The sequence below is a fragment of the Dicentrarchus labrax genome, unplaced genomic scaffold, assembly GCF_905237075.1.
Source record: "Dicentrarchus labrax unplaced genomic scaffold, dlabrax2021, whole genome shotgun sequence".
Lineage (NCBI taxonomy): Eukaryota > Metazoa > Chordata > Actinopteri > Moronidae > Dicentrarchus > Dicentrarchus labrax.
This window is the reverse complement of record NW_026136720.1, coordinates 4,705,013-4,731,885: the sequence shown is the minus strand read 5'-3', so window position 1 is coordinate 4,731,885 and position 26,873 is coordinate 4,705,013. Positions and strand designations below refer to the sequence as shown.

The 26,873-nt window shown below is 39.7% G+C and overlaps 1 protein-coding gene across 1 annotated transcript in view; it reads right to left on the bottom strand.

Moving 5' to 3' along the window:
• Positions 1 to 26,873, bottom strand: part of cdh13 (cadherin 13, H-cadherin (heart)) — a 318,397-nt gene that overhangs the window by 216,359 nt on the left and 75,165 nt on the right. Inside the window, exon 2 of the mRNA XM_051381597.1 lies at positions 23,113 to 23,233. Within this exon, the coding sequence (XP_051237557.1) occupies positions 23,113 to 23,233 (121 nt within the window). The remainder of the gene's footprint in view (positions 1 to 23,112; positions 23,234 to 26,873) is intronic.

Below are 26,873 nucleotides of genomic sequence, written 5' to 3'. Positions count from 1 at the left end.
TGTTAAATGAAGAGGTGCAGGTGACAGGCTACACACCTCCAACTTTTCAGCAAGGTAATCACCTTTACTCATCCTTGTTGTGAAACTACTTGCAAAATGTGTGCGAGAAAACTGATCCCGGTTGCTCATGGCATGATAGAAAAAGCTGTACACAGCTGTACCAGTTGCTCTTTGATTGTATTTCTGACAAAGTAGCTGCCCAGGACTATTGTTTGTCCATCCAGCTCTTAATTTCAGGAATAATGTGTTGACTAAGACAACCATCACTGTTTTTAAATCTAAATAACTGATAATCCAAATGCATACAGATTACCACACAGGAGGTGAAAGGCTGTTGTTCAGTTCGAGCACAATGGCAACCCACTGTTGTAACACACACATATTGTTCTCCTGCTAAGAGCGCTGTAACTGCTATTGTTCATAGCAACGTTTTACCTTGTAGAAACAATGACTGTGCATCTGACTTAAACTCATCAACCCGTACACGTCTATATGCCATCAAGCCAGCAGCAAGTGAAATGGAAAAAGTCTATGGTTAGCACTGCCTGGCTATAAAATCAATAGACTGAAGTCTATCAAAGCACTCATTTAGTACACTTAACCTTTGTGACTGTTTAGTCTTGCTTCTTTTATCTCTCTCGCTGCAGACATTTTTAAATCTTCCCTCTGGACAGAATCATTTTCTGCCATCTGGATGAGGGTAAGAAGAAAATACCAGAGTGAAGAATAGAGAAGAGGAGAGAAGAAGGGAAATGAGAAAAAAAAAAGAAAATGACAGGAAAGGCGAGGCTTCAATGGACACTGAGGGAGAGCTACAAAGTCAACAACCTACTCTCGAGGGAAACAAGGCTCCATCTCAATATTCAACTCTCACTTCTAAGCCAAAGCATGAAAGATGTGTTCATTTCCATTCCCATTACAAGCCACAGATTTATTTCAATAACATCGGCGCGCTCTTTAGAGCCTGCAAATTGCAGCGCCAAACAGTGTCAGTGGCATTTCAAAGGCAGCCAGAGAGTGTTTGATGGTATTCTAATGTTGTCAGGTTTGGGGGGATTTCAGAAGAGAGCATGGTGAGCTGGCGGCTTTGAAGTCAGGCAACAATGACAGAACGCAACTTACCCCGCTCACCACCAGCACCACCACGCACCCACTCTCTTTCTTCAGAGTGCTGGCTCAGGGTTGAAATAACTGTGCACAACATGGATTAGGGTCGCCAAAATCCCTCACTGATGACTCAAGAGGAGAAGGAGGGTGGGTGGGTTGGGGAAGGGGGGCGGTTCTCAAGTTTTTCCTCAAGTTTGACATTCAAGTTCCTTTCAGGCCAACCTCCCGTGGAGCCTGTGAGAGGCAAATGTTCCAGAAAGTCAGTCACCTTGGGCCATGGTTACTATTCCATTAGCTCTTTTGGCACCAAAAAACACCACTTCAGAGTTCTCATTTAAGCATTTAGAGAGGAACACTACATTCTTCAGGATTTGTAGTATATTCAGAGAAGTCAGACACCTAATTGAATAATTTAATTTCAATAACAAACAAACAGAGCAAATTACATGTAAATATTGTCTTATTCAGAAACTGAACATGAAATTCCTCCATGAAGTTATATAACTGTCTCTGTATATTCAAAAAAATAAATATAGGTTTTGGTCAATCATCATGTCATCTTCTAAGAGATCAAACATGATAACTACTCGAAAAACTGCGATCTAGATTTTCTGCCTCTCAATGATGAAGCAACATATTTTGACATCCAACATTATCCAGGCATATTCATTGGCTCCACTCTCTTTGTCAGCCACACAAATTGGATTTTCTTTCCTCCTCTGTCAGGTACTAAAGTTTTCCTTTGAGGTGTTTTGAAGACAATTTTCTGTCTTGTAACTAAATGTCAAGTCTCCATGATGGGAGAGATGGGAATCAGAGGAGTAATCTCAAAAGTGGCAGCACGGGTGTGTTTGAGCTGATAGCTGCCGTGTCTAACCAGACAGAGTGTGCTCAGTCTCATAAAAAAGGCTCAGGAGAACACCATTCTCAAATAATCACCTGGCATTAGAGAGGGAGCTGCTTTTGAAAATGTATTTACACCCTGAATTGCATTTTACCCCAGAGTTTCCTATCACCAAGCATTGTGTAAGACCCATTATTGGGATTCAGTAGTAACAAGACTTGAGCTTTTCAGCTACAAAGATAACGGTTTGACGAATTTTGCCAACTAAGGGGGTCCTGACGGCATAATCTTTCATCTTGAGTTTAACAGATGATTAAGATCCCCCACATCCATCTTCACTTTTGCCACTACAGCCAATTCCATCATGTCAGATGTGGGATTGCTAATCATCGGGTAAAGCAGGAAAGTGTGTAAGATCCAAGTTGTTAGCAAATCACATGCCATTTTTCATGTCACTCACAGCAGGGGAATTATATCCTGAGTTTGTCAGTGTAAGAGTGGTTTTAGTGCCCTTGATCATGCTTTGATGTATGGCACTGTCCATCGCACTGGTAAAGCCAATTAAAGTACAGTTACTGTCTGATCTGAGTTCACGCAGGACTGTTAAAGATCAGCCAAGCATGTTTCAACTTATGTGCATGTTTTAGTTTTGAGTGGAATATGCAGGTGTTCCAATATCAAAATGGTTTTAAAGAAAAAACTAAGTGAGCCACCAAAACTCAAAACACATGACTGGAACATGCAATAAATTCAATACATTCTTTCATTTCTTGTCAAAGGCTTTGATCTGCTGTTTTTTTTATGCTGTTAAGGGATTGTTTACACCAGTAAACAGAGCAGTTATAAAAGTCAGTATTTTAAATTATAGTCAGATGAGAATAAAAAACCCCAAATAATTTAAGTGTTGTGTCCCCAGTGTTACCCTCATGTATATATGTACACAACTGCTCTAACCGGGTTATGTTTAAAACTGGAATTATGCTAATTAGGCAGTGGATTTAATTGGCTTTAAGAGGTATCTAGTTTCCTGCTACTTAGGTTCGCCCAAACTGTAAGAGAAAATAGAGAAAATTATGTTGGATCAACCAAGCAGCTTGCTTCACGTGATGGTCCGCTCTATGTTGAGATGTGGAGGTGGCTCCTCTGCAAGCCACTGCAACTTCTCTGTGCAGGTTCACAAGAATGTTCACATGCATTTGCACAAAAGCAGAATTCCAGTGTAAATTGCAACAGAAAATATGGTTTGATAGAAATGTATTGCTGGACGGATTGCAGTTTTTATGAGAAAATCTTGTTCATGAACGTATCTGCAAAATGCTGCCACTGAACATATTCACTGAACAACATATTTCACTTGTTTTCCTCCGGTATACATTCTTGCAGGAGAATATCTGCTCATAGCAAATAAAACATGAACTTTTATAAGGTTCTGTTTGGGCACTCACAGCTCTTGCTTATAGAACGATCACGATCTTGGCAAAACATTTAAGCAGTCAGTAGTGACTTTGAGCATGAGATACAACATGCTTACTTTACTAACATGTAACAGAAACCACAGTCTTTCCCTAGCCCTACCCTCAGAATGTAAACCACCACTTTGTATGATCAATAAATACAAATTATTGTGTGTGTGTGAAGGGGAGAATGTGGTATGTAGTGTAAAAGTGCTTTGAGTGGTCGGAAGACTAGAAAGGCACTATACAAGTACAGTCCATTTACCATAGTAATTAAAAATGGATGTAGTCTCCTTGATGTCACCCAAGAGCATTGTGAAGCTCAGTGTGGCCAGCTCTGGCAGTGTGTGGCCATCTTGACAGTCCTGACTCAACCAGCCACTCTCCCGTCTTATCCAAGAATAGGCAAAGGCGTGGACCTAAGGTGGGTCCATTGACGTCTGTTTACTGAAAACAGCCATCCATAAGGGGAATCCAGCTGTCGCTCAAAGTGGCCCCTCCCTTAATTAGGCATAACTTTAATTTAAATGGGCGAGTTATATAAAGATTCAACCCCTGTACAGTTTGTATGAACAGGGAAATTAGCCATAGAGATTAAAATTGAGTTTTGTACCAGGCTGTAAACATGTTTATTTCTGCTGTAGAGTTGGGCATTTTAATATTGAGCCTTACAGAAATTGACTCACTTCTGTAGCCGGCCTCAAGTGGCCGTTCGAAGAACTTGAGCAAACACAGAAAGATCTGACAAAACAGTAAATATTTCCAGCATTAGTAGGGCAAGCTGTATCTCTATCAGAATCCAGATGGACACTCATGTTGTAATAATATGGGAATATGGGTTAATTACTGTGTCACACAAAAACAGCTGTGCAGAATAACAGCTTTTTAAATGTAACTTTGATGGTATTGTCCGATCAAACGGAAGCGTCTGCATTTAAATCTTACAAAAGAAAAGTATTTAATATGCACATTTAACTTTTTATGACAGCACTAAAGGTTGTTTATTTTGGGAAGGCAGTCCCTTATTATTATCAGTTGACATTCATTGTTTTTTAAGTTGTCCTCGATGTCATGATGTACAATGTTTTCCAGCTGACAGAAAAAAAACTAGCTAATTATAACACCCTGAGCCCTCTGAGTGTTCTTACAAATAACAGGGCTATAAAATGTCACTGTCAAGTTATGTCCTCAAAAAATATATTTATTGTTAGTGGGGTTTTTTTTATTTAAGGCTACAATAAAACTGTCAAAACAGTAGAGAAGTTACACTGTGCAGCACTGACATTATTAAAATTATTTACTCGAGGTTCAGAGATTGGGTTGAATCACCAGCTTAGAAATGTGCAAAAGCTGATTATGATAAGCTGGCACTTACAAAATAGATCAGTCACTAACAGCTTAGCAGCTGAGTTGAAGTCATTCTACAAACTGTGCACAGTTGAAACTATCTGGTACCACAGCATTCTCATTTGAATCAAAAATCACAATCTGGTTTCGTTTACTAAATGCGACTGGTTTGGTAGTGATCTGATGGTTTGGTTGTTACACTGATCTGTGAGGCTCCCTGCTGTCGCAGTCAACAACCAGAGGAGGGTTCATTCTCGGCTGCTTTGGTCTGCTGTCTGTTTCCATAGGTAAACTGAGGTTTCTGTTTGTCTCTTTCTGCTACTGTAAATCAGTAAAGAAAGGAAAAAGAAGAGAAATGAGACAGTGAGCTGGGGAGAAAGAGTAATTATGGTGAAATAATGAGGGCCAGCTCAGTGCTCAGGGTGATCCTCTCCTTGTTATCGCCCTGAGTTACAGCACGTCCACCTTACCAGGACAGGAATGCCAGGACACTGCCACTAGGCAACACACACACACACACACACACACACACACACACACAGACACACACACACACAGCTTCCACAAGATAATGAACCTAATACTACTCTCATACTATTTTATCGGAGTCTCATTTAAAGCCACCAGACACCAGAGGTCTTATTAGGCATAACTGATGCCCAATCAGCTTCACATGAACTGACAAATGGTCACATACAGTTAAGTCCAGTGCTTAGTGTTAGATTTGTATCAAATTCACATTGTAACCAGTGCTACACATCTTAATTCTCTTGTCATTATGTAGCATTTAAGGGACCAGTATGTAGTATTTTGAGGCATCTAATGGAGAAGTTCAGATTGCAACAGTTTGAATACAGCTCAACCTTCCAAGCATGTATGAGAAACTATGGTGGCCCGTGAAACTCGCAAAGAAACGCAAACAGCCCTATCTACAGTCCGTGTTTGGTTTGTCTGTGGGCAACTGTAGAAGCACGATAGTTCATAGTGAACACCATAGCAGAGGACCCACTCTCTTTGTAGATAAAAACATCTTATTCAAAAGTAACAAAAACGCAATACTTCCTCATTTCAGGTGGTTACACACTAATGAAAACATACCTTTGAATATTATATTACATTTCTGCCAATAGAGCCTCTTAAATGTTACACTCTGGACCTGGACACAAGAGTGAGAGTAAATAGCCACACTAGCAGCTCTTGAAATTATTGAAAACTTAACTAGATGGAAAGTCATTCCAATTTAATCCGAGGGGGATTTGAATGTCTGTACAAATTCAACCTCGGGGATCACAAAAGTCATCATGATTCATCCTGTGGGACGCATAAGTGTCTGGACAACATGTTGTGCCAATCCATCTATGTAGACATTTCACAGAATAACTAAAAACTTAAACCTGCAACAGAAAAAGTCAAGGGATCACCAGCTCAGGATAATTAATTCTCTGGAGACTATGAATGTCTGTACAAAATTTCATGCTAGTTTTTGCGATAGTTGATATATTATTTCAGGCTACACCAAACAGACCTCCACTGCTATCCATATGTATATGTATAAAAATGCCCAAACCACAGTGAGGGAATATAAGATAGACAGAAAAGTAGTCTCCTCAGTGGGCAGCAGCCACAGATGCATACAATAAGCCCCTAAAGCCTGAACCCTGCTTTTATATTTAGCCAGAAGTTATGATGCATGTAAAGTGCAGGTGGATTTGCAGCTGCATCAAAATAGCAGGGCTGAATAAAATCAGCATTGCTCCAGATGCTGTGGCTTCACTGTCGGTGCCAGGCCATGCTAAATTGCTGTAGATAATTTCTAAACAGTATACATTTGCAATCATAACAGTTGCTGCTCTTTAACTGCATTCGGCATTAAATTACTGCAGTGTAATTCATCCACCTGACAGAAGGAGGAGAATGGAAAATTACACTTAACTATCTGTTTATGTACCGTATCTATCTGTTTTTGGTTTTCTCCCACTTTTATTTAATTTGGATATTTGCGATCATAATATTCAGCCTTGACAACACAGGGCCAACATGAAGGAACCTTGAGGCTTATTAGATTTTAACAAGGTTTTCTGAGCATCCTTTCTCTGCCATAATTACAATGTGTATTTCCCCTGACGGGATGCAGCACTTTTGTTTATAATCACCCGCGTTCATCAGGATGCAAAATAAGTCAGAGACACACTCCTCTCCTCTCCATCGCTCACTCACAGTCACAAACTCAAACAAAAGACAAAACCCACAAAATCAGGCACCATTACTACCAGCAGTGCTTCATAAAGAGGTCTGAGGCAGATAATGAAAGGAAAATGCACATCCCCCATTTCTGACAAGAACAGTACGCACAGTATCTTACATATGCCTTGATATAAGTGCTGCATCTTTTCCAGTGCGTGATTTAAGTGAGTGAACCTGTCAGCGCTGCTCGCTCGACTGCTGTAAAACAGGAAGGTAAACATAAGCAAACTACATTGGCTTTAATCTAAGCAATTAATGTATGCATTCCATCAGTGAGCTAGTAAGCCCATAAGCGAAAATATATACTATTCAAAGATTATCAAAGTAAATAATGCATATATAACACTGACAGCAACAGTAAACATCCTGCTGTCTCCAATGCAAGCTGGAAATGTTTAGGCCTACAGGCTTGGACTTTGAAGTTGTCTGTTTCAAGGTTACACCTGCTTAAATATGAATGAATTTAAATTCCTATTTCAAAACCCGTCATTGCACTCCTCACCCTATTTTTATGTGAAAATATAAATGAAAATGTATCAGCGCATCTACGTGATTGAGAACCCCTGAAGCCTAGCTTGACAAGGTTAACCACAGCAACAGATCTGAAGGGGAGGGTGAGGTTTATTTCGAGCACCATAACAAACTTCAATCAGCCTGAGTTTGTTTGTTAGTGGCAGGGCAAAGCGTTTCATCAAAGAGGGCCGCGGCAGGGATGGATGCCAGCAGATGACAGTAAGATAGCCTGGCAGAAGGGAGACACGCACATCAAATGTTCAATCAGTTGCAGAGCTGTGTAGCAACTGTACATCCCTGTATACAACCGTCATTAGAGAAGCAGATATTAAGAGATAATATTCAGTGCAACAGGCACTCAGCAAATAAGACAACTGATGATTAGTCTGCCTGCTGGTGCAGATGAATTACTGAGATAACTTCAAACTATTCTGTCACACTTCTGAAGAGACTTTCAGTCCTCTCAGCCACAGCTGACGACTATACCATTAATGTTTAAGCAAGCCAGCCAGACAACCAGTCACTTTTAGGCTCACAAAACGATGATGGATATCTGAATATGTCAACTGATCAATAAACCACAGATAAACTACCAATCCGAGAGATCAAGCTATGACAAAAGGATTGCAGAACTACATGTGAAAACAGGGCGTTGTTCGTCACCCTGCTGGAAAATGAGCCTTAATTTGTTTTGCCACTGAGTTCAAAATAATTATTTAAGCTTTAAATAATAATTTTGAACTCAGTGCCAAAAATAATTCTAGAGGTCAAAAGCCATTTCATATCCTTTCAAACATATGATTACAATTGACTGACCATCTGGCGCTACAGGAGCAACAGAGGAAGCGCTGGGTCATAAGAGTGCCAGTTGACTCCTGCAACAGTGCTGTGCTCTTAGTTGACTTCAGAATGTACTGTAGCCATAAACATTATATTTTGTTTCTGCTTCTTCCACATGCTGAGCACAGGAAGCCCCCTTTACCTGAATCTGTATTCAAACTTGTTTGGGATTACTGTCTGATCAGAGTTTAGGGCTGATTCCCATGTTAAGCCATGTGTGCATGAATGATGCATGACTACAGCCCATGCCCAATGTTCACACTTTTAGACCATGACACACTCCCCCAGAAAGTCCAGGAGGGCTCAGGGCTGTCCTGCTGTGAAAGAGCTTGAGGGCTGCCTCTTGGACCTTTTTATACTTTCCTCAAGTCTGCAGTGCTCCAGACTTTGCTTGAGGGACTTACCTAATGTACATTTTATGGTGTCCTTATGTTAAAACTGGAATGACAAAATAAAAAAATAAATGAAAAAAATAATAATTTACTTAACTGTAGCAAGAAGGTTTACACACACATAGAAGCAAGCACAGGTTTGTTGTTTTATCAAGACATATTATCATGATGATTTGTTTTCAGCTGGTTTGATCAAACTACAGCACTAACCATACACGTTTATAGGCTGTTATCATATTCAGTAAAAATGAGGGAAAAAGCACTACACATATAAAAGCAATCATAAAAACCATCCACAGATAAGCCTCTGCCCCAGGATAACGTGTTTTCATTGTGCTTTCACATTCCTTATTTTGGGCAATCACACGCTTACATGTGTTAAGTGCTGAGCAAATTGGAACTGGTTATTTAACTCTGCTAGGCTTCAATGCTCGGGGCTAATGCTCACAGTATATTACAGTTGTAGTTACAGTTACAGACACACACTCATAGCCAATATGGAAAGGTGTGATGAAAAACAAACAAATAAAAAAAAATTGGGGTTTTTAAGTTTGATCAAGCTTTCACTTCAATTCTGTTGTACAATGTTGTTGACCCCAATGAACCAACACCCGCAATTAGTTTGCATTTTTAAAAAGTGAGCTTGAAACACGATTTTACGGTCAACCTGTTGTTTATGCTGTATTGTTTTTGACAGTGGCTATACAGACCAATGTGACACCAAGATGAAAGCAAACCATTCTCTGATTGTTGTGTTTTACTTTGCACATCCTCAAATTCATTCACAGCCTCCCAAAAAGCATTGCATGTGGTACGGTAATTGCAATTTTCAAAATCTGGCAAACTTAAGTGTAACCATCAGGTTAATTATCTCATATAGGCTGAGTTATGAATTATGATAACGTGCTTTCTTTTTTCTACATTTTGGGTTTCAATTATTTTATCTACTTTTTGACAAGGGAGGACAGACCCTCCGTCGCAGTGAGTATAGAAACAATCCCATCCACTGCTGTGTACTGTACAACAGCCCTTAAGAGCATTCCAACTTTGATTTTAGAATAAGTTTATGGAGCCCTAAGAGTGCATAATGGGACCAGGAGTATGAATATGAGTCTTAGGTGTTTGGATGCAGGTCCCCAACAATGCTGTAATCTGTATGTTCTGTGAGTGCGGCTGTGTGCTTCTGAATGAATAGAAGAATGCACAGGATTAGATGGGATGCCAGATGGCACTGATATTTGACATGTGATCATGTATATATTTGTTGTGGCTTCATGCCTTTCCAATAATACATACCCCCTGAGGAGGTAAAATGACCAGTGCACCTGTAGCATACAGTGGGTGCATATACTGTACGTTCACGGCTGTCTCTAAAGGTCTATTCTAGCCAAAGCAGAGGAGGGAGTGTTTGCCAATCCACTTAACAGCGAAGCAGAAAAAAAATCTGAAAACTTCCTGCCAACTGCAGTTACACCCAAACCTGTCAATCAAACAACTGTAGGCTACGCACACACACTGGAAAACACAGACACACATGAGCATAAGCAAACGTAATTTCACACAAGCCGACATCCCGCAACGCGCAGGCACCCAGCAACGCATTCAAGCATTCAGGCAGATCGATAGGCTTTCAGGAAGCCAGTAACACCCAGGTTGAGCCCCTGAGGCTCTAACCAAGTTACTCAGCACTTTCCCCGGCCACTCAAGAGGAGCCATGCTGGGCTCAGGGCCAAGAGCCAAAGACAGGAAAGTAGCATACGGGTGAGAACAAAACTTTTGACACAAAGTAATTCTGTCACTTCTGTGACAGCAGCCATCATTATCTCCTTGGTAAGTGAGTTCACAGTTCACTTGAAAAGATCTTGTTGAGGTGTGGCCTTTGTTGGTGCAGCCAAAAGTGCACTGTCAAGTATTTGGGGGTTTGAAATATTACTTTTATGGCATTTATCTGGGTTGCTTTTCACGCATTACAGCATCTACACACAGACAGTGTATTTTAAAATGCTGTGGTTTTCTGTTCCATTTAATTGTTTTTTTTTCTGTTATGCCCTTGTTAAATGTCATACCAGTGCCTGAATTTAGACCTCTCATAGGACCAAATAGTGTTTCAGACTCTGATTTGATGAGAGAAACCGAAAGGAATGTCTCACAAATGAAAACATCAAAATGAAACCTCCAGGGACAATCCTGAAGCTCCATTCTGGAAAGCACACATAAAGTGTTTCAGACATGTGTTTCTTTTCATTAGATGTTGAGCATTATTTGGATATACCAATATGGCCATAGCAGACACTGAAAATAGCCTTCTTTATAATGCAGGAGCAGGAGAGGAGAGAGAACAGACAGAAATGGAGATGAAGGGAGGGATAGAGATTGGGGAAATTTTTGCTTGTTGTGGGAATACTCTTATTTGATAGGCTATTCCCTCCGGGGGCTTCGGATTTTTACTTATACCAGAATATGACTCATGAAGAAGGAAAAACTGTCTGTAAAAATAGACTGAAACATTATGAAAAACAAGAACATTTATTCTTTATGAATGCCTTTTCACTTCACTTTTGGTGGTAACTTGACATGTGTTTTAATAGAGCATCGAAAATAACCTATTTAACATTATTTTTAATAAATCACTGTAATATGGTGTTGTTATATTTCACCGAGATGCAAAAACATTGTTACCATGGTTTCAAAGAAACTGACAAATTGGCTGATTTCTAGTATTCTAGACTACACTGTTCTCAGTTTAAACCCCCGCTAACTTCTAAATGTATCTTGATACAAATACAAAAACAGATGAGGATAAACACAGGGTATTGACAAAATGTGTCACCCTATACACAGCTTGGAAAACAAATCTCAAAATTATGTCTCAACGTGATGTCACATTAAGTATGCTGGAGTGCGATTATTAAGCAGTTCATTTTAGGTTTGACCCAAAGATAGAGCATGAAAATGTCAAATAAACTAGACAGCAGTTCCAATTCTGAATGACACCTGTATTCTATTTGAAAATGGAAAACTCAGGGATTGGCTGGGTGCACATGTTTGTGGTCTTATCACGAAGGAACAGGTATTCTAAAATAACACGAAACGGCTGCCTATGTGTTGTCACTAAAGCTAAACTTTCTTCATAATTAGGGTAATACTTTTTGTAGTGCACGGGAGTAAAATATACAAGGAGGAATGCATGGAGAGGGGGCTATAAAATAATGAGGTGCAGATACTCCTGTGGATGGTTTGTTTGTGACAATGAAAGAAAGAGGAGTATGTGGCTCGTTTGATGGCTGTCCTCTGCAGGTGCTACAGAGAAAACCCTTGTTTATAGTCTATAAACATAACTCCAGATGGAAGAAACCGCATTCAACCACACACACACACACCTCGTTTTACAATTGTAAACCCACACACAAACACACATTTTCGCTTCCTACAACAGACCATGTGTAAATATAGAGAACATTTGGTGTTGGTGATAAAATGACAACCCTAATTATCAGATGAAATAATCCTTTGATAAAGTATATGGCATATTTACATCACTTTAAGAATGTAGTGACATCCCAATAAGCTCATCAAATTGAGTAAGAAAGGTCTTTCTTTACCACTGTACACAAAACATCCTTCTAAACAGTGAAATTACCACAGCTATAAGTTTTCTATTAATTTTATATTGGGGACTTCCAATAGTGTTCAAAACACACACCATATAACTGAACAATAAAAACATAATAAAACAAAATGTTTGATCTTCTTCCAATTAACAGGTTTTATAACAAACAACCAAAGTTACGAGTCAGGAAGAATGTCTTACTGTATTTGAAGCCTACTTGTTCCATAGAGAATACCCATTTAACAGAAATAATATTAATTATGATAAATATTGTGATTTGCCAACTCTCTAAATACCTAAGAGAAATCAATGCAAACTTTTTTCTTCATTAAAAGAAAGAAAGAAACCATTGCAATCTTGCTAATGCTTATAGAAATGGAACCATATCTGGTTGGCAGGGTTTCTCAAACTATCACACCAGGAAAGTACTATTGATGTGGTATCCAGTTGTTCGAAACATTTTTATAAGAACTCAGTGAAGCTATATGGCCAAATTGATCCCCTGAGTGCAGGACATGAAAAGCTAATGTAATGTTTCCAAGAGGGCAGTACAAAGGTTATTTCCTTCCAAGAGTAGACCGTGCAGACCTAAAATGACCACATGCTCTTTTAGACCAGTCTATCAAACTAACAAGTGTATATAGGACAGAAAAGCATCCATGTATAAGAGAATGCTGCACTGAAAATAATTTTAAACATTAAGTGTTGTCCAAACAATATCAACACTTCAGCCATTAAGACCAGAATAAAGTCCTGTTTACAGATTAATCAAAGTTTAAACACAAAAATCAGCTGTAGATGACAAGCCAGTCTCGCCTTAAATCTCCGTTTAAACATTGTGGGCGGAAAAAATTCAACCGTGGGAGTGTTGCACATGACCAAAGACGACTTTATTCTGCAGACCCATGCCACCCCTTCTGACTCATCCTCACACGGGACAATTATCATGCGCATTTGAAGTCTGACAGTCACACACAAGACCCTATCAAATATGTTTCACCACAGTGCTCAAATAATGCAGATTCTCAAAAAAAAAAAAAAAAAAAAAAAAAAAAGTAAATTGAATGGGAACACAATAAATGGCTGGTTCAGTCAGAAACACTTAGAGTACGTCAATGAATTCAACATTACATGCAAATGGATATTGATTGAAATTTGGCAGAGGATGCTCTGCTCTCTGAGGACGCTCTCAAAGAATCTTAGCAGTAATGAGGATTCTGATGGCAGAACTAATTCCTAAAAACTTTTGCGACATGCATGAACATTACATTTAACATGAGTTAAATCTGATGTAGAACTATCAAAAGCTAAGAGACAAGGAGGAGGAAGGTTCATCAGCAAAGTAATAGTGAGAAGTAGTTCGATTGCAAAAGCCAAAGTGAATGTGATTGGATGTTTCTAGTCAGCTGGTATCCAAGCAGCTGATGAATATGCCACTAATGATGTAGCATGAATGGAGCAGCAGATTCAAATCAGCTAATGCAAGCTCCACTTGGGTGTTTTGCCTGAGCAACGCTGCATTTTTGAGTCCTGTCCCCACAGGAGCAGATACGTATTAAAGGCAAATGATAAACGTAACAATGATTCAAACGCAATAGTGCATAGAACGATAGCTGGCAGTGCTTTAACATTCTGTGCATTATACTGCGCATCCACATCCACAATCGACTCATTATCAGTCCTAAACATTTGTCAAGCACACTCCTTCCCACTCATCATACAACCACCTCGTCACCAACAAGGCAAAACATGATGACTACAAATGCAAGCAAAGTAAAATAAGCAAGTATTTTAAACAACAAATCTTCAAGATGTTCCTAAGCAGGTTTCCAACTGGTGCAAACTGTTCTGACTGCGTTCTCTGATTATTTCAGGCAATCGCTTTCTTTCAGAATCAAGATGTGTCGACGTCTGGACAGAATAATGTAATATTAATCATGATAGTTCATATCTGCTTGCCAAAAGATCTCAAGAGCTGCAATTAAAAACATCATGTTACTAATTGATGAACACCCTGTTAGTGAACAGCCTGCATTGAATTAAACATGTGGAGTTTATTTTTCATTCTGGGAATGCTGTGAATAATGTCTGTTAGACCTACAAGCAGATAAACTACGTTTTGAATCCAAAATGTAAACTCGTTCCCTGTTAGGTTTGTTGTGCAGAAACGACAAGAGTAAAGGAAGGAAGCAGGAGTGATCTTCAGGGGTCTAAGAAGCTAAGAGAAACTGTGAGAGACAGAGGACAGACACACAAGAGGCCACGAGAGAGAGACGCAGTATATCAAATGATTGCCAACTGCACCATGATTGCAGATGGGGTCTTGGCATATCTGTCCCTGTGCCCCTGATGCCCTGTGATTGCAGCCTCTACAGGCAGCCTCTCAGGGCCAGTTAAACTGATGCCAGTTTGTGTGCCAGTGGACCAAGACGCCAATTCACAGCCAGCAGCAGATGTGCTGACAGAAAGGTGAGATATCCATCTGAATGTCATACCGGATGAAAATGAATACTATAAGTATCATAGAATAAATACCTTTTAGCATCAATAAAGTCACCTTATGTAGTTTAACTTGTCAGATTGACAGCACCTAACTCAAACAAGGCACCACGCCTTTTTTTCCTCATGAGAATTTGCCTATTCAAAAGTGGCTATTATCAATATTTAATTATGGATGGAATGAGGTTTATGAAAGATGTCACTCATAGAGGTGAACGCACAGAGAATTAACACCAATTATTTCCAGACTCTACAGTTTCCCTCAGCACTAGTGTCTTTCAAGCTCATTCTTTTTGTTTTCCTGTTTTGATTCACTCTCACTGCTCTCATCTCTGTCTTCTTCGGCTGAAGCAGGCTGTGTCTTGTAAATCCCAAAGCCATAATTCCCACCTCATGGAACTTGTTTTAACCACATCAAATGAAATTGAAATAAAGTATTTTTAAAGTCCTCCTTCACTCAAACATCTGTTTTTCTTCTTGTTCCTACAGTTGGATGTTTGAGCTTCACTGTGCAGAATGATGTATGTGCAGAGTTTGACACTAGAAGGATGTTTTCACATTCATCTCCTGAAAGTGGAAGGTTTGTCTGTGCTCATGGAACATCTGATTTTAAGGGGCCGGGCCTGTGAGCATGATTTGAGACAAACCTTAGAAATGAACACAATTAGCATAGAATTCATGGAATTTTAATGAGGTAGAAGATGCCTTTTTAATTATTTAAATGTGGAAATTAAACTTTCTTTTCAAAAAATAAAAAATAAAATGAAAATATCAAACACATTTTTGTTCCAAACTGACTATATGTATATGTCACAACATGTCTGGAGGGGATTTTTAAACAATTCAGTCCTACATTGTTTTACAATGTTTTAGCTCATAATAACTCGTCGTTGCTCGACTTCGCATTTTTCAAGTAATACATTTTTTAGAGAGTTTTTAGGGAAGTTGGTCACATTTTAGCTATAATATTTTGAATTAGCCCATAGATGTTGTTAAATAATTCATAAATTCTGATGCATGATATCACCATAAGTCCTGCATTAAAAAGTCATACAGCAGCCCGTGTTAGAAGTAATTGTTTGTTATCCTAGTCAAGAATTCTCATGGCTTTTTCTTCTGTCACTGATGATTTGCAATGTGCCATAAAAAGGATTTGCTGCCACTTCAGCTTTACATTCCACTCTCTCTTTTTTCCTCTCCTGTACCTCCTGTCTCCTCTTTCTGCAACATCATTATTCCCTCAGCCTTCCATCCCAGCCCCTCTAACTACCATCTAGCAGCAGCCTCCAGTCACAAGTTGACCCAAATAAGGTTCACTCTAAGTCCACCAGGGACCCACAAGGATTCTTTCTTTATCTTGGTTCACTCTTTAACCACACTATCACCTGTTACAAATACCATGCTCGCAGTACAAATATCGTACATACAATGCTCAGAGTCACAAACATAGAGCATTGTATGTAGAAACACCCACCCACACACTACCAGTACACACATACACACATGCATGCCCATACCAGTAATGGCCTTTGCTGTAATTATAGTCATTTGTCAAAAGCACACCTTGATTTATGGTCAAATTAAAAATACACCAGAAAGGAAGCTGCAGGTCCTGGTGACTCTGGCTACAGAGGGTGATTAATGCTACGCCATTACAGGCGAGAGTGGCATGATCAGGATATGCACCCTGCCATGCAGACACAAGCGAGGGAGAACATCAATCCACGCATCCACAGTCTCTGGATGACCTAGTAGCTGCAGTACATTGGTACTTGGGGTGCCATTGAGTGAGGTTTTGGTGGGTTGAGGGTAGCGTAGGGCAGGTTATATTGCCAAAATTAGAAAGTAGGGCAACAATGTGTGGGACACAGCTGTTCTTAACTCACAGTAAAGCTTCACTGTTTGTTGCTTTGCTCCATCTCCAAGCAAGGAATCTCCTTCATAATTGACTCTTTGCTTCACTTTATGCAAATACCACAAGACAAAAATAAATTTGGCTATGGGTCTGAAACATGGTGGTATTTAAGTGAGCAACACCAATAAACAGATGGGTAAAGTATGCTCTTACTATGCTAATTGATAAATATAACACGCATATTTCTCCTCTTTTACTGGGGAACATCTGACAGTTGTTCGTCTAAAGTAACAGTGGTGAAATAATGAGGTACTCAGTGACATTGGAAAAGGGCTGAAGGGATGTGCTGGTTGAACAGCATAATGCGGTGAGTAACACATTTAGTGGGCTGACTAGAGAAGAAAAAGCATGTATCTGCATGACCAACCGATACATTTGACTGAAGTGTAGCCGAGAAAAGCAACCTTTAAACAGCAAATAAATCACAAGACTCATCTTTCATATGCTGCATGATGGAGAATTTGATGAAAGATGAGAGAGTGTGTGAAGTGCGTGTGCATACGTGTGTGTTTGTGGGGTAACAAATAATTCCCTGAACAACATTATTGTGTGCTCTGAGCAGGAAGGACAGCAAACTTTATCACCTCGACTTAGAAAGCAGAGCCGAATAAGAGAGAAGCAAAAATAAAACAGATGAGAGAGCTGTTCCATTTGTCCAATTTATCTAGGCTATATCAGAATTCAAGTACTTTTAAATTGCCTCGATGATAAAGTCGGAGGGAACACAAGCGAGAGACAAGAATTGTGCCAGTGACGAGGTCTTTGGAGCTCAATGCAGTTAATATGCCTTGGGCCCCGTGCCAGCCAGGAGAGCTCCACATCCACAGACATGCTGCCGAGCATGAAGTGGAAGTCTTACTGCCAGCAATGCCAAGCCCGGAGAGGACCTCCTCCTTTAGGTACATTTTTTTGTACAATTTAATCTTAAGGATTGCTAAATTAAGGGATGTGAGTGATGCTATAAAGAATGCTAAAGGCTACCATGTTTTTAAGAGTAATCATGTTTGGTGGTGGGATTGTAGAAAAGCACAGAGCCATGGTCTTGCTCTGCAGGATACAGATAAGGTGGCTCTCCTCATTTCTTCTCCACATTTTATTGGCTGTCAGCGTGGTATGCCCTATAGCTTCCCAGCACACCATAAAATCAAAAACCACATTTCCGCCTAAGGTTTGCATAAATTAACAAAACATAATGTCTTCTTATGATGGCCTCTTGAAAAAAGCATACCAGGAATTATGGTACTTCATAAGATCAGTAATGCTGTCACACAGTTGTGATATTATGGAGTGCTATTATTTCTGTCAGCCTGCCAGGTTGGTGACAGAAAACTGCATCAACTTTAAGGCCACCTCTGAGGAGGCAGCAGCAAGGCAAGAAACAAACAGCTTGCAAAACTAAGGTGAGCTATAAGACCATCTCAAAATCAATAGACCTCATTGCTGTATTTCTCTGCGTTGTGGCACAACCCACTGAGAGAAAGAACGAATAAAAGTACTTTTCAGAACTGAGAACCTAATCTATCCTTCAGTAAATGTCATTCACTGCCTGGCTTGCCTAATGCATCTCGACCCTGTGGAGATGTTGTTTGGTATTGTTTGGAATACACTTCTTTTGTAAAATGTAGGTGAAGAATTCCACATTCAAATTTCAATATAAAGGCATGGGTCTTTCTGAAAAATAGTTTCCTTTCTGTGCATCTTTAGAATGTTCACTCTGTTGCAGTGAAACAGAAAACGCCTCAATTGAATTGGCAGCATAGCACTTAGCGTAGCGAATAAAGGATCAATTCTGTTAATCACAGTTATATCATCATATATTTTTTTTGTCCATTCTTCATTTTATTCATTTTTCAGCGGAAATGGCATTCCTCGCCATTGGGTCAAATAACTTATACCTGCATAAACTCAACTCCTTGGTAAGAAGCAATTTCCAAGTTTTTCTATTAAGCCTTATATATTTAGAAATTATTTTCAGCTTTTCTTCGTAATGGCTTTCGAATTGAGCTGTGGGCTGTAGGCAGTGTGAGGTTAATTGTGTAACATTTTAATCTAGCAGTGCAGATGTACAGATTTTATGTTTTAGGACACCACTGGCGACGTCACCGATGACATAGATAGAGTCTGTGGGGGGTTTAATTTGTGAAACAATAGAAGCAACTGTACCCAAAACCAAAAAACATGGAATATGAGAACCATCCAGGATGGCGTAGACACAGCAGTCCACAACTTAAGGTTTGGAAACATGGACAATTATAGCAGCAGTCTTCAATCTAAGAAGAGAAGTAAAGGAGGCAAAAAGTGTCTACGGGACAACAATTCCAGGAAGGCATTCAGAGGCGCATGTGGCAAGCTCTATGAACTATGACAGATTACTGACTCAGTGGTGAGAAAGGCATGGTGAGACTTTTTCACCTCAGAGGTTTGAGGATATTCTGGGTATACTTTTAAATACTGAAGAATTTCTGCTCCTGTACCATCGAGAGCCAATGGTATGGAATAAGCACGGCCCGCAAGGCCTTGCAAAGACTGGTTTACTCGCCGGAACATACAGTGGTACTGTACCTGCCTACCAGGTGCTGTAAGAATAGGAATAGGACCCAACCACCCAGATAACGGCCTGAGATCAGGAAGAAGGTACCAGATACAACAGGTCAGCACTATATGATTTATGAGTGTAACAGCTCTGAAACTGCGACTGAAACCATGACTTAATACCATGGATGTTTGTGTCTTGGTGCCTTTATCCAGCATGGCGATGACAGCTGTACTCGCAGACACGGAACAGAAAGTCTAGAGCAGTTTTACATGAGTTCTTGTGTATCTGTAGTGTCTCTGGTTAACTCTAGGGAAGTGAGTTACTTCAAATATCCCGATATAGGATGAAAATAACTTTACAAGACAAACTTCGGCAGTTTCAGTAGCAAAATAAGAAGTGGACAAATGGTTGTGCATTAAAGATGACACCACTGACACGACACAGTAAAATCACCTAATCTAGCAGAGGTGGAGCACACCATTTCACATGAAGGGCATCTTACACATGCTTTCTGTGAATGAAAACACTCTGCACACTGTCCTATGAGGAGAGAAAGAGAGTTGTTATTGATGCCATTCCCGAGCGACCCATCTCCATTTGCTTATACGTTTTTATTTTGACATGCATCCATTTTTCATGTAAGCAGTGACCAGCTGAGTAAGAGGAGAAGGATAGGAGGAGTGAATGGAGGACAAACAAAACAGAAGGACAAGTAGCAAAACATAGAGCCAGGAGCCAGGAAATGTACGATATTAGTGATGGAGTGACAGACAGAACAGGCGTAGCACCAAGCAATGGGAGAGAGAGAGAGAAAGAATGAATGTACACTGTACTATGTGTATGCGTTTGTGTTTCAGATATGGCCATTAGCCGAGATGGATGTCCTTGAACCCGGGTCTGCGCCAACAGGTATCTCTCGCTAACAGACCGCCCCTCCACTGGTAATTACACAGGGAGGTCTACAGCAGGTGGCACAGGGCTGAACAGAATTTACATAAATCTGCATGTGTCACTGGGCCTGGCTGCAGCCTCTGGCACTCTGTATGAATCACGCTCACGCTCAGCAGACAATTTGTTCAAAATTTAACAAAATGGATGGGGGGAGGTAAAAAAGTATCAATGCTCTCTCTGAAATCCATACATACTGGTGAATGCACTGCATAATTTGTGCTACAATATGGCTTTCCCTTCCACTTTTCTTTGAAAACCAAAGGAAAAATAGCTGTATACCTTGTATCAGCTAATGGGGATCCAAGAATAAAGAAAAAAAGAATAAATCACACACATGCACGCTGTGAACAAAAACAGACACACTGACATTATTTCACTTTTATCACTTTTATGAAACTGCACACTTCTGCATCTGATCTATCCATCCGAGTTGAATGCAGAAATCATGTGCCTTATTTGCTTCCTTTGTAGTTTTCATATGTTGTTTTTCATCATGGTTTTATTGTTTTTCCGACATGCTGTTCAGCTTCAGTACCTGCTGAGGCATTGTGTTTGTGCAAGTGCTTTGAATCTTTAAACAATGTAGCACGTCTGTTGTGCAGATATGTGTAGCTATAAATCAAACACACATACATATTTATGTGCTTATTTATGTACTCTATGTGCATGTGTGTGTAAGTGCATGCGTGTCAGTACTGGCATGCTTCTGTCCATAACATGTGAGCAGTGGGACCCCCCATGGTGAGAGGTGTTTCTGCTGACAAGAGCATATTCAAGGTAATAGAACCACTCTGTCGTCCCAGAGCAGAGCACTAAAGCAGAACTGAGTTCTGTCTCCTACTATACGCACCACTGAACCTCCAGATGACAAAATGCCTCACTGGCTGACCAAATGAAATACAATAAAGCCGAAAAAGAAGAAAAAGAAGATTGAAGGAAAAAATGCTCAGATTTGTCATATTTTGCCAGCTAGGTAGGAAAGTATGTGTTTTCAGTTGCAAAATCTGTCTGTCAGTGGAGTGCCACTTCCAAAAAAGTTTGTGCTTAAGAACACCTATACAGTGGTGGAGCCATTCTTCATAGGGGTAACCCAGCAGTGGCAGGTGGAGTGCCAATTTTTTTGTATGGCATACTGCTGTAAAGAGGTTTGATTATGATGTTTGCTTATGACCAAAATGTATCTAAAATAAGCCCCTGGTAGTCTAATGTATGTGGAGGCAATAAGAGAGGAATAGCACCATTTTATTTACTTATCACCATCTTTCACGACTTTTGTAGTTTGTACTTGAATTGGTTCCTCTGTTTCTGTTGTTACTTTCATCAACAGCTGATTTTCACATCACTGTCCGAATTTGCTTCCCATTCGTTTCTATGTGGAGAAAAACTCAGCTAAAGCACCCTAGCCATAAAAGAGGAAAATGTGTTTATAGTGTATATAGATAAAGCACATGATGTGCATGTCACTAAAGCAGGTAATGAAATTCTACCAGTGTACCCTTGTAATGTGGAGAGCACGAGGGATGATGAAATAAATAAAGAAGTTGCTGAATAATGAGAAGGGAATGAAAACAAGTTCCACAATAAATGACAGATTGCATTAACAAACTATAAATTATTCCTATTTGAATTTACATATTTCCATTGTATTTCATCATATTGTACAAGCAAAACAAGTCAGTGCAGAAGTGAATGTATTGTTGAGCAAATGAATTAGTGAAAACTTCCTTGGCTTTGTAGAAAAACTACCTTTAGCTAACGTCACCATGTCGATCTCTGCGGATAGACATGCCGGCAGCAATAACTCACAGCCCCGGAGAAGCAGACTGCTAGCCGGCAGTCATTATTGCTGATCTCTGTGGAGACGTAGTGGAGTTGTGCAGGTAGGCATTGCTGGATGGTCCCAGAGGAGCATGCTGGACCGATAAGTTGTGGCAGCAATATGGAGCTGAGAGTTGAGAGTCTGTGGGGAATCTGACTGGCCACTGCAGTAACAAAAGGGTGATGAGGTTGCCTCCCGACTGGCTCTTAGATGGACTCCATGAGAACGACCACTTTCTAGTGAACTCAGCGCCCTTCTTCTCAACTCCCTCTCAAATGTTTTGATTAAACCGGCTGAGATCAAACATACATTCCTGCATAAAAAGGAAAATACGACTCAAAGGCTGTTAAGGACCAACTTCTCCGGAAGGCTAAGTTGACCCCGCAGTGCATTGGGACTGGAGAGCTCCAGCAGAATATTCACAAGGAGCAGACACATGCATATGAGCACAAAGCACACACACTGTTAACTGAGCAGCCCAAAACTGTCTTCAGGGGAGGAACAAAAAAAGAGGGAAAAAAAGACTTTTGTAAATATCATCCAATCAAGGAGAATAATTCATTTGCAGACACAAATTATGTTGTTGTTGTTGTTGTTGTTGTTACAGTTCTGTCTCCTGTTTGTAAAAAGAATTCACATGAATTCTAATGAATGCAAAGAACAAAACAACCAACACACACACACACACACACACACACACACACACACACACACACACACACACACACCATCACCTTGACCTGGAGGGAGCCTGGTTTTGCTCTGCTCAGCTCCCCTGGAAATGCTGCTATTCAAATCCTCAGGAGCCAGACAGGCAGGTTGAGGTTTTATACAGTGTGTGTGTGTGTGTGTGTGTGTGTTTTGTTGTGCTACGCTATGTGTCTGCACTCCCACATGCAGACTTGTGTTGCTGAACACCAGAATTTAGAAGAGAGAGAGAGACAGAAAGAAAGAGAGACAGGGGGAGAAACTAACAAAAATAAGCAAAAAAAAAAAAAAAAGTTTGATTTTAAATTTGAACCTCTGAACATTTTTACTGACCTTGTAGAAGCGCCTGACCTTTCTGGAAAGGTCCACTGTACACCACTTGGTAGTGTTTGACCTGGAAGCCAGGTACACAGCCCTCATGGCCTCCATCCTCTTGACCACCCACATGGGCAACCTGCAACACACAGAACAAAGGACAGGTCAGAATAATATGAATAAACTCTTGGTTTCTGTGGAGATAAACCTGACAGACACAGACAGGTGGACAGAATAATTTAAGACATATGTTTCCCTTTTAAAGACATAATCCTTGTTAATCCTGAATAAACAACATAAGGCTGGAGCAGATATATAAATATGCAGTCACAAAGAAAAATCAATACTTCTACTGGTAAAAGGTTCCTTAAATATTAAAAGAGTACTACCACGCCGATTTAGTTCAGTCCATAAAATGTCAGAAAACGGTGAACAATGGTTATCACTGTTTCCCAAAGCCCAAGGTGTCATCCCCAAATATCTTGTTTTTTCCACAACCCAAAGATATATAGTTTACTGTCACAGAGGACTAAAGAAACCAGAAAATATTCACATTTGATTGGCTAAAAAATCAGAGAATTTTGACATGAATGAATTAGTAATCAATTATCAAAATAGTTGGTTAATTTAATAATTAATTTAATTGTTAATTACTGATCAATTAATCGGGTGATCGTTGCAGCTGTAGACTTAATACTTACATACATGTAATTGAAAACAATAACAAAGGAAGATGTTTTTCAGAGTCAAAAGCAAGACTGAGTCTTTGGTATTTAGCCCTATAATTTTGTTTGGTGACCAGGCTTGTGCTGTTTTTAATTTAACTATGACTTAATCCATGGTTTTATTAAAAAAGATTATGTTCAATAGCTTCTCATTTTTTTCTTTTCTCTTAACACTGTGAAGAGAAGGTCAATTTGTAATTGGGTTGTTAAGTAATTTTTTACAATTCAAATTAAAACTGACTACAAACTCTATGGAATTGCCTTCTTTGACTTTCTACTGACCAATCTTCTCTGCAAATCACAGTTTTTCAATTTGAAAATTATACCGGAAAAAAAGCACTTTAACCCCTCTTTAGAAAAACAACATTGTTTTAAAGGGTGGGCGGAAATGGATTTAAAGTGCTGTTTTCAGACAGAGACCAAACATACTGCATTCATTCAGAGATATGTGCCGCATGCCATTTTTTTATTCACCATTTTACAGCAGTGACCGATTTAAAAATGCAGTTGAGTTAAGCCTGTTATTGTAAATAATTCATGTTCAACAGGAAAATAACTAATTAAAGAATAAACGTACGCTATTACTGTGCATTTTTCATAGAGCTTTCTCCCAGATCTTAAGTTAGAGGTTGAACTGGCAAAGATACTGACACTATGGCGACTTCTTAAGCTAATTTACAAAACATTCAAACGTAGAGCTTACATTGTCAGTCAGACTAAGTTCTGGTCAAAAATACTGAAACTTCAGTCCTGGTCGGAGCTGCTGGTTACTGACTACAGGTAGTGATTCACAGAACTTGGAAAAAAATAGATCTGACTCATATGTCAGAAAAAAAATATATGTATATGTAAATATATGTTAACAATTATTAAAAGTAACACATTTCTATGTATCTACCTAAGGTGAGAGCATTACCACTAACAGTTGAGACCACAGGGTTTGGGTAAACCTATATAACTCACCATCTGCCTAACCCCCAAAAAACTCCAATCTCAGGTCTGGACTCCTGTGTCCTGTGACTCAAGCTGAGCTTAATCTATTTTACATTAAATAATCTCTATTGGAGGCCAGCTTACTCACTCAAGTTGCATGCACTCTTATAACTATGGAGGTTTTCACAATAAGCATCATGTTGTCTTTCATCATGATACTAGCTAAACAAGTTAGCCTCTCACTGAAAGCTGGATCTCTTAATTTGGCACAATACGGTACGGTATTTTTAGTTTTGTATCCAGTGACCCTGTCTGTCTCACCAAAACAACTTAATTTGCATGAAGTAAAGAGGATGTGGCCTCTTCTTGAATGATGAGTGGCACTGTATCCTTTACCTAATCCTTTTCATAGTAATGTGCGTGGCTTTGCCTTAACACAAGCCTCACGACTCCCAGCCAGTGTTGGCTGGAGAAATGATATAGAGGCTTCTGAGGAGAGCGTTTCCCATAGTGAGGAGCCTCAATCATGATATCAGAGGACAGGGTTCAAGAAATAAGCAACCTCACTCTCTTTATGTATTGGCACTTGCTGCTATTTGGCATCATTATACAATTTAAAGAACCACTTTAGAAGCAGAATTGCACGTTTTGTAAAAATTGACAGACATGCTGCAGATACTCCTGCTCTGAAACAGCGAAGCTTGATGATTTTAGCATACACACCAAATCCAAATGTTTTTTTTTTTTCTGGAAACACCCCCGTCTCTTCAGTATGTAGGTCATCTTAGCATTGTGTGCTGAAATATGATTACTCTAAGGAAGGAGAGATGAAGGAGGTGAAGGGACCCATTGATCATTAATAGATCCACCACCATTGTGAACGTATTTCCATATTTGACTGAAATCACACTGTAAAGGCTACTACACAGTGAGGAAAGAGGGGGGAGATGCCAGATTGAGGGACTTAATGCCTCAGTAGGTAAAGTGGTCACAGTAAAATTCCTGCCACCATATTGCCCTCTCATACTTTTTTGTAATGTGAAAAGACAATCTGTGAAATTGGTTGATTATCCAGACGCAGTGGGTGCTGTAATTAGACACACCATACAGTATGGCATACGTGATATGCATCTGCCAAACTGGGCCATCTGTCACCAGTGTCAACCAGTGACATCCCACCTGCTCATCCTCATATCTCTTGACCCCTCCTCTTGTAACTCCCACAGAGACATCAAAAGTGCTTTGACAAGAGAAATAATAATTGGATGCTGTCTATCACCGTGTTTATATATTTTCCATCCAGACAAGAGAAAGCAACGTTTCAAGGAATATTACCAAGATCAATATAGGACACATCAATTATACACAGTACAGTTGTAATAGTAGCAGTGTGAAACTCACTCAAAGCTGTATTCTTTGTGAATGGGCTGTTTCAGTGCAATACAAAGGGAAACTTGCTAAGGCCACTTTATGTCACTTGTCTATCCTTACATGGTCATTGTCATTATGTCAATATCACTTGAGTATATATTTAAAAACATATTAACAACTAAATAACAATGAGTGATGTCTATTTCACTTCATTTTATGAGCAACTAATGGAACCTTAAACATTTACCAGAGTTAATGGGAAAAATCTAAATTACAGACAGCGTGAAATATTTCATTGGGTTTGGAATGACAGTTATATGACACATCACGCAAGTTACAAGACTTTCACACAGCGGCGTCTAGGCTGTCTATGGAGATCTGTCTGCATGATGAACAAGCTTTGGCAGACGTTCAGCCATAGAGGTCATTACATGTAATGTCCCTGCAAAGTAATCACTGCACCCAGGGGACTTAGTGCTTTTCCTGCAGGTGTCAAAATGGTGATTCAATTCCATCACAAGGCTTCCTGACATGGTGGGATACAATGCTTGTTGGTCCATAAACTCAATCAAGTTGATTTGAAGGGCCAGAGGCCTGTCAACATAGCAAGGGTACATGGGACACACATGAAAATGCAGAAAAAGACATTATCATATGCACACACACACACACACACACACACACACACACACACACAGCGATAAGTGCACACAAGCGAGTGGATACCTGCAAACACACCAAATGCTATGC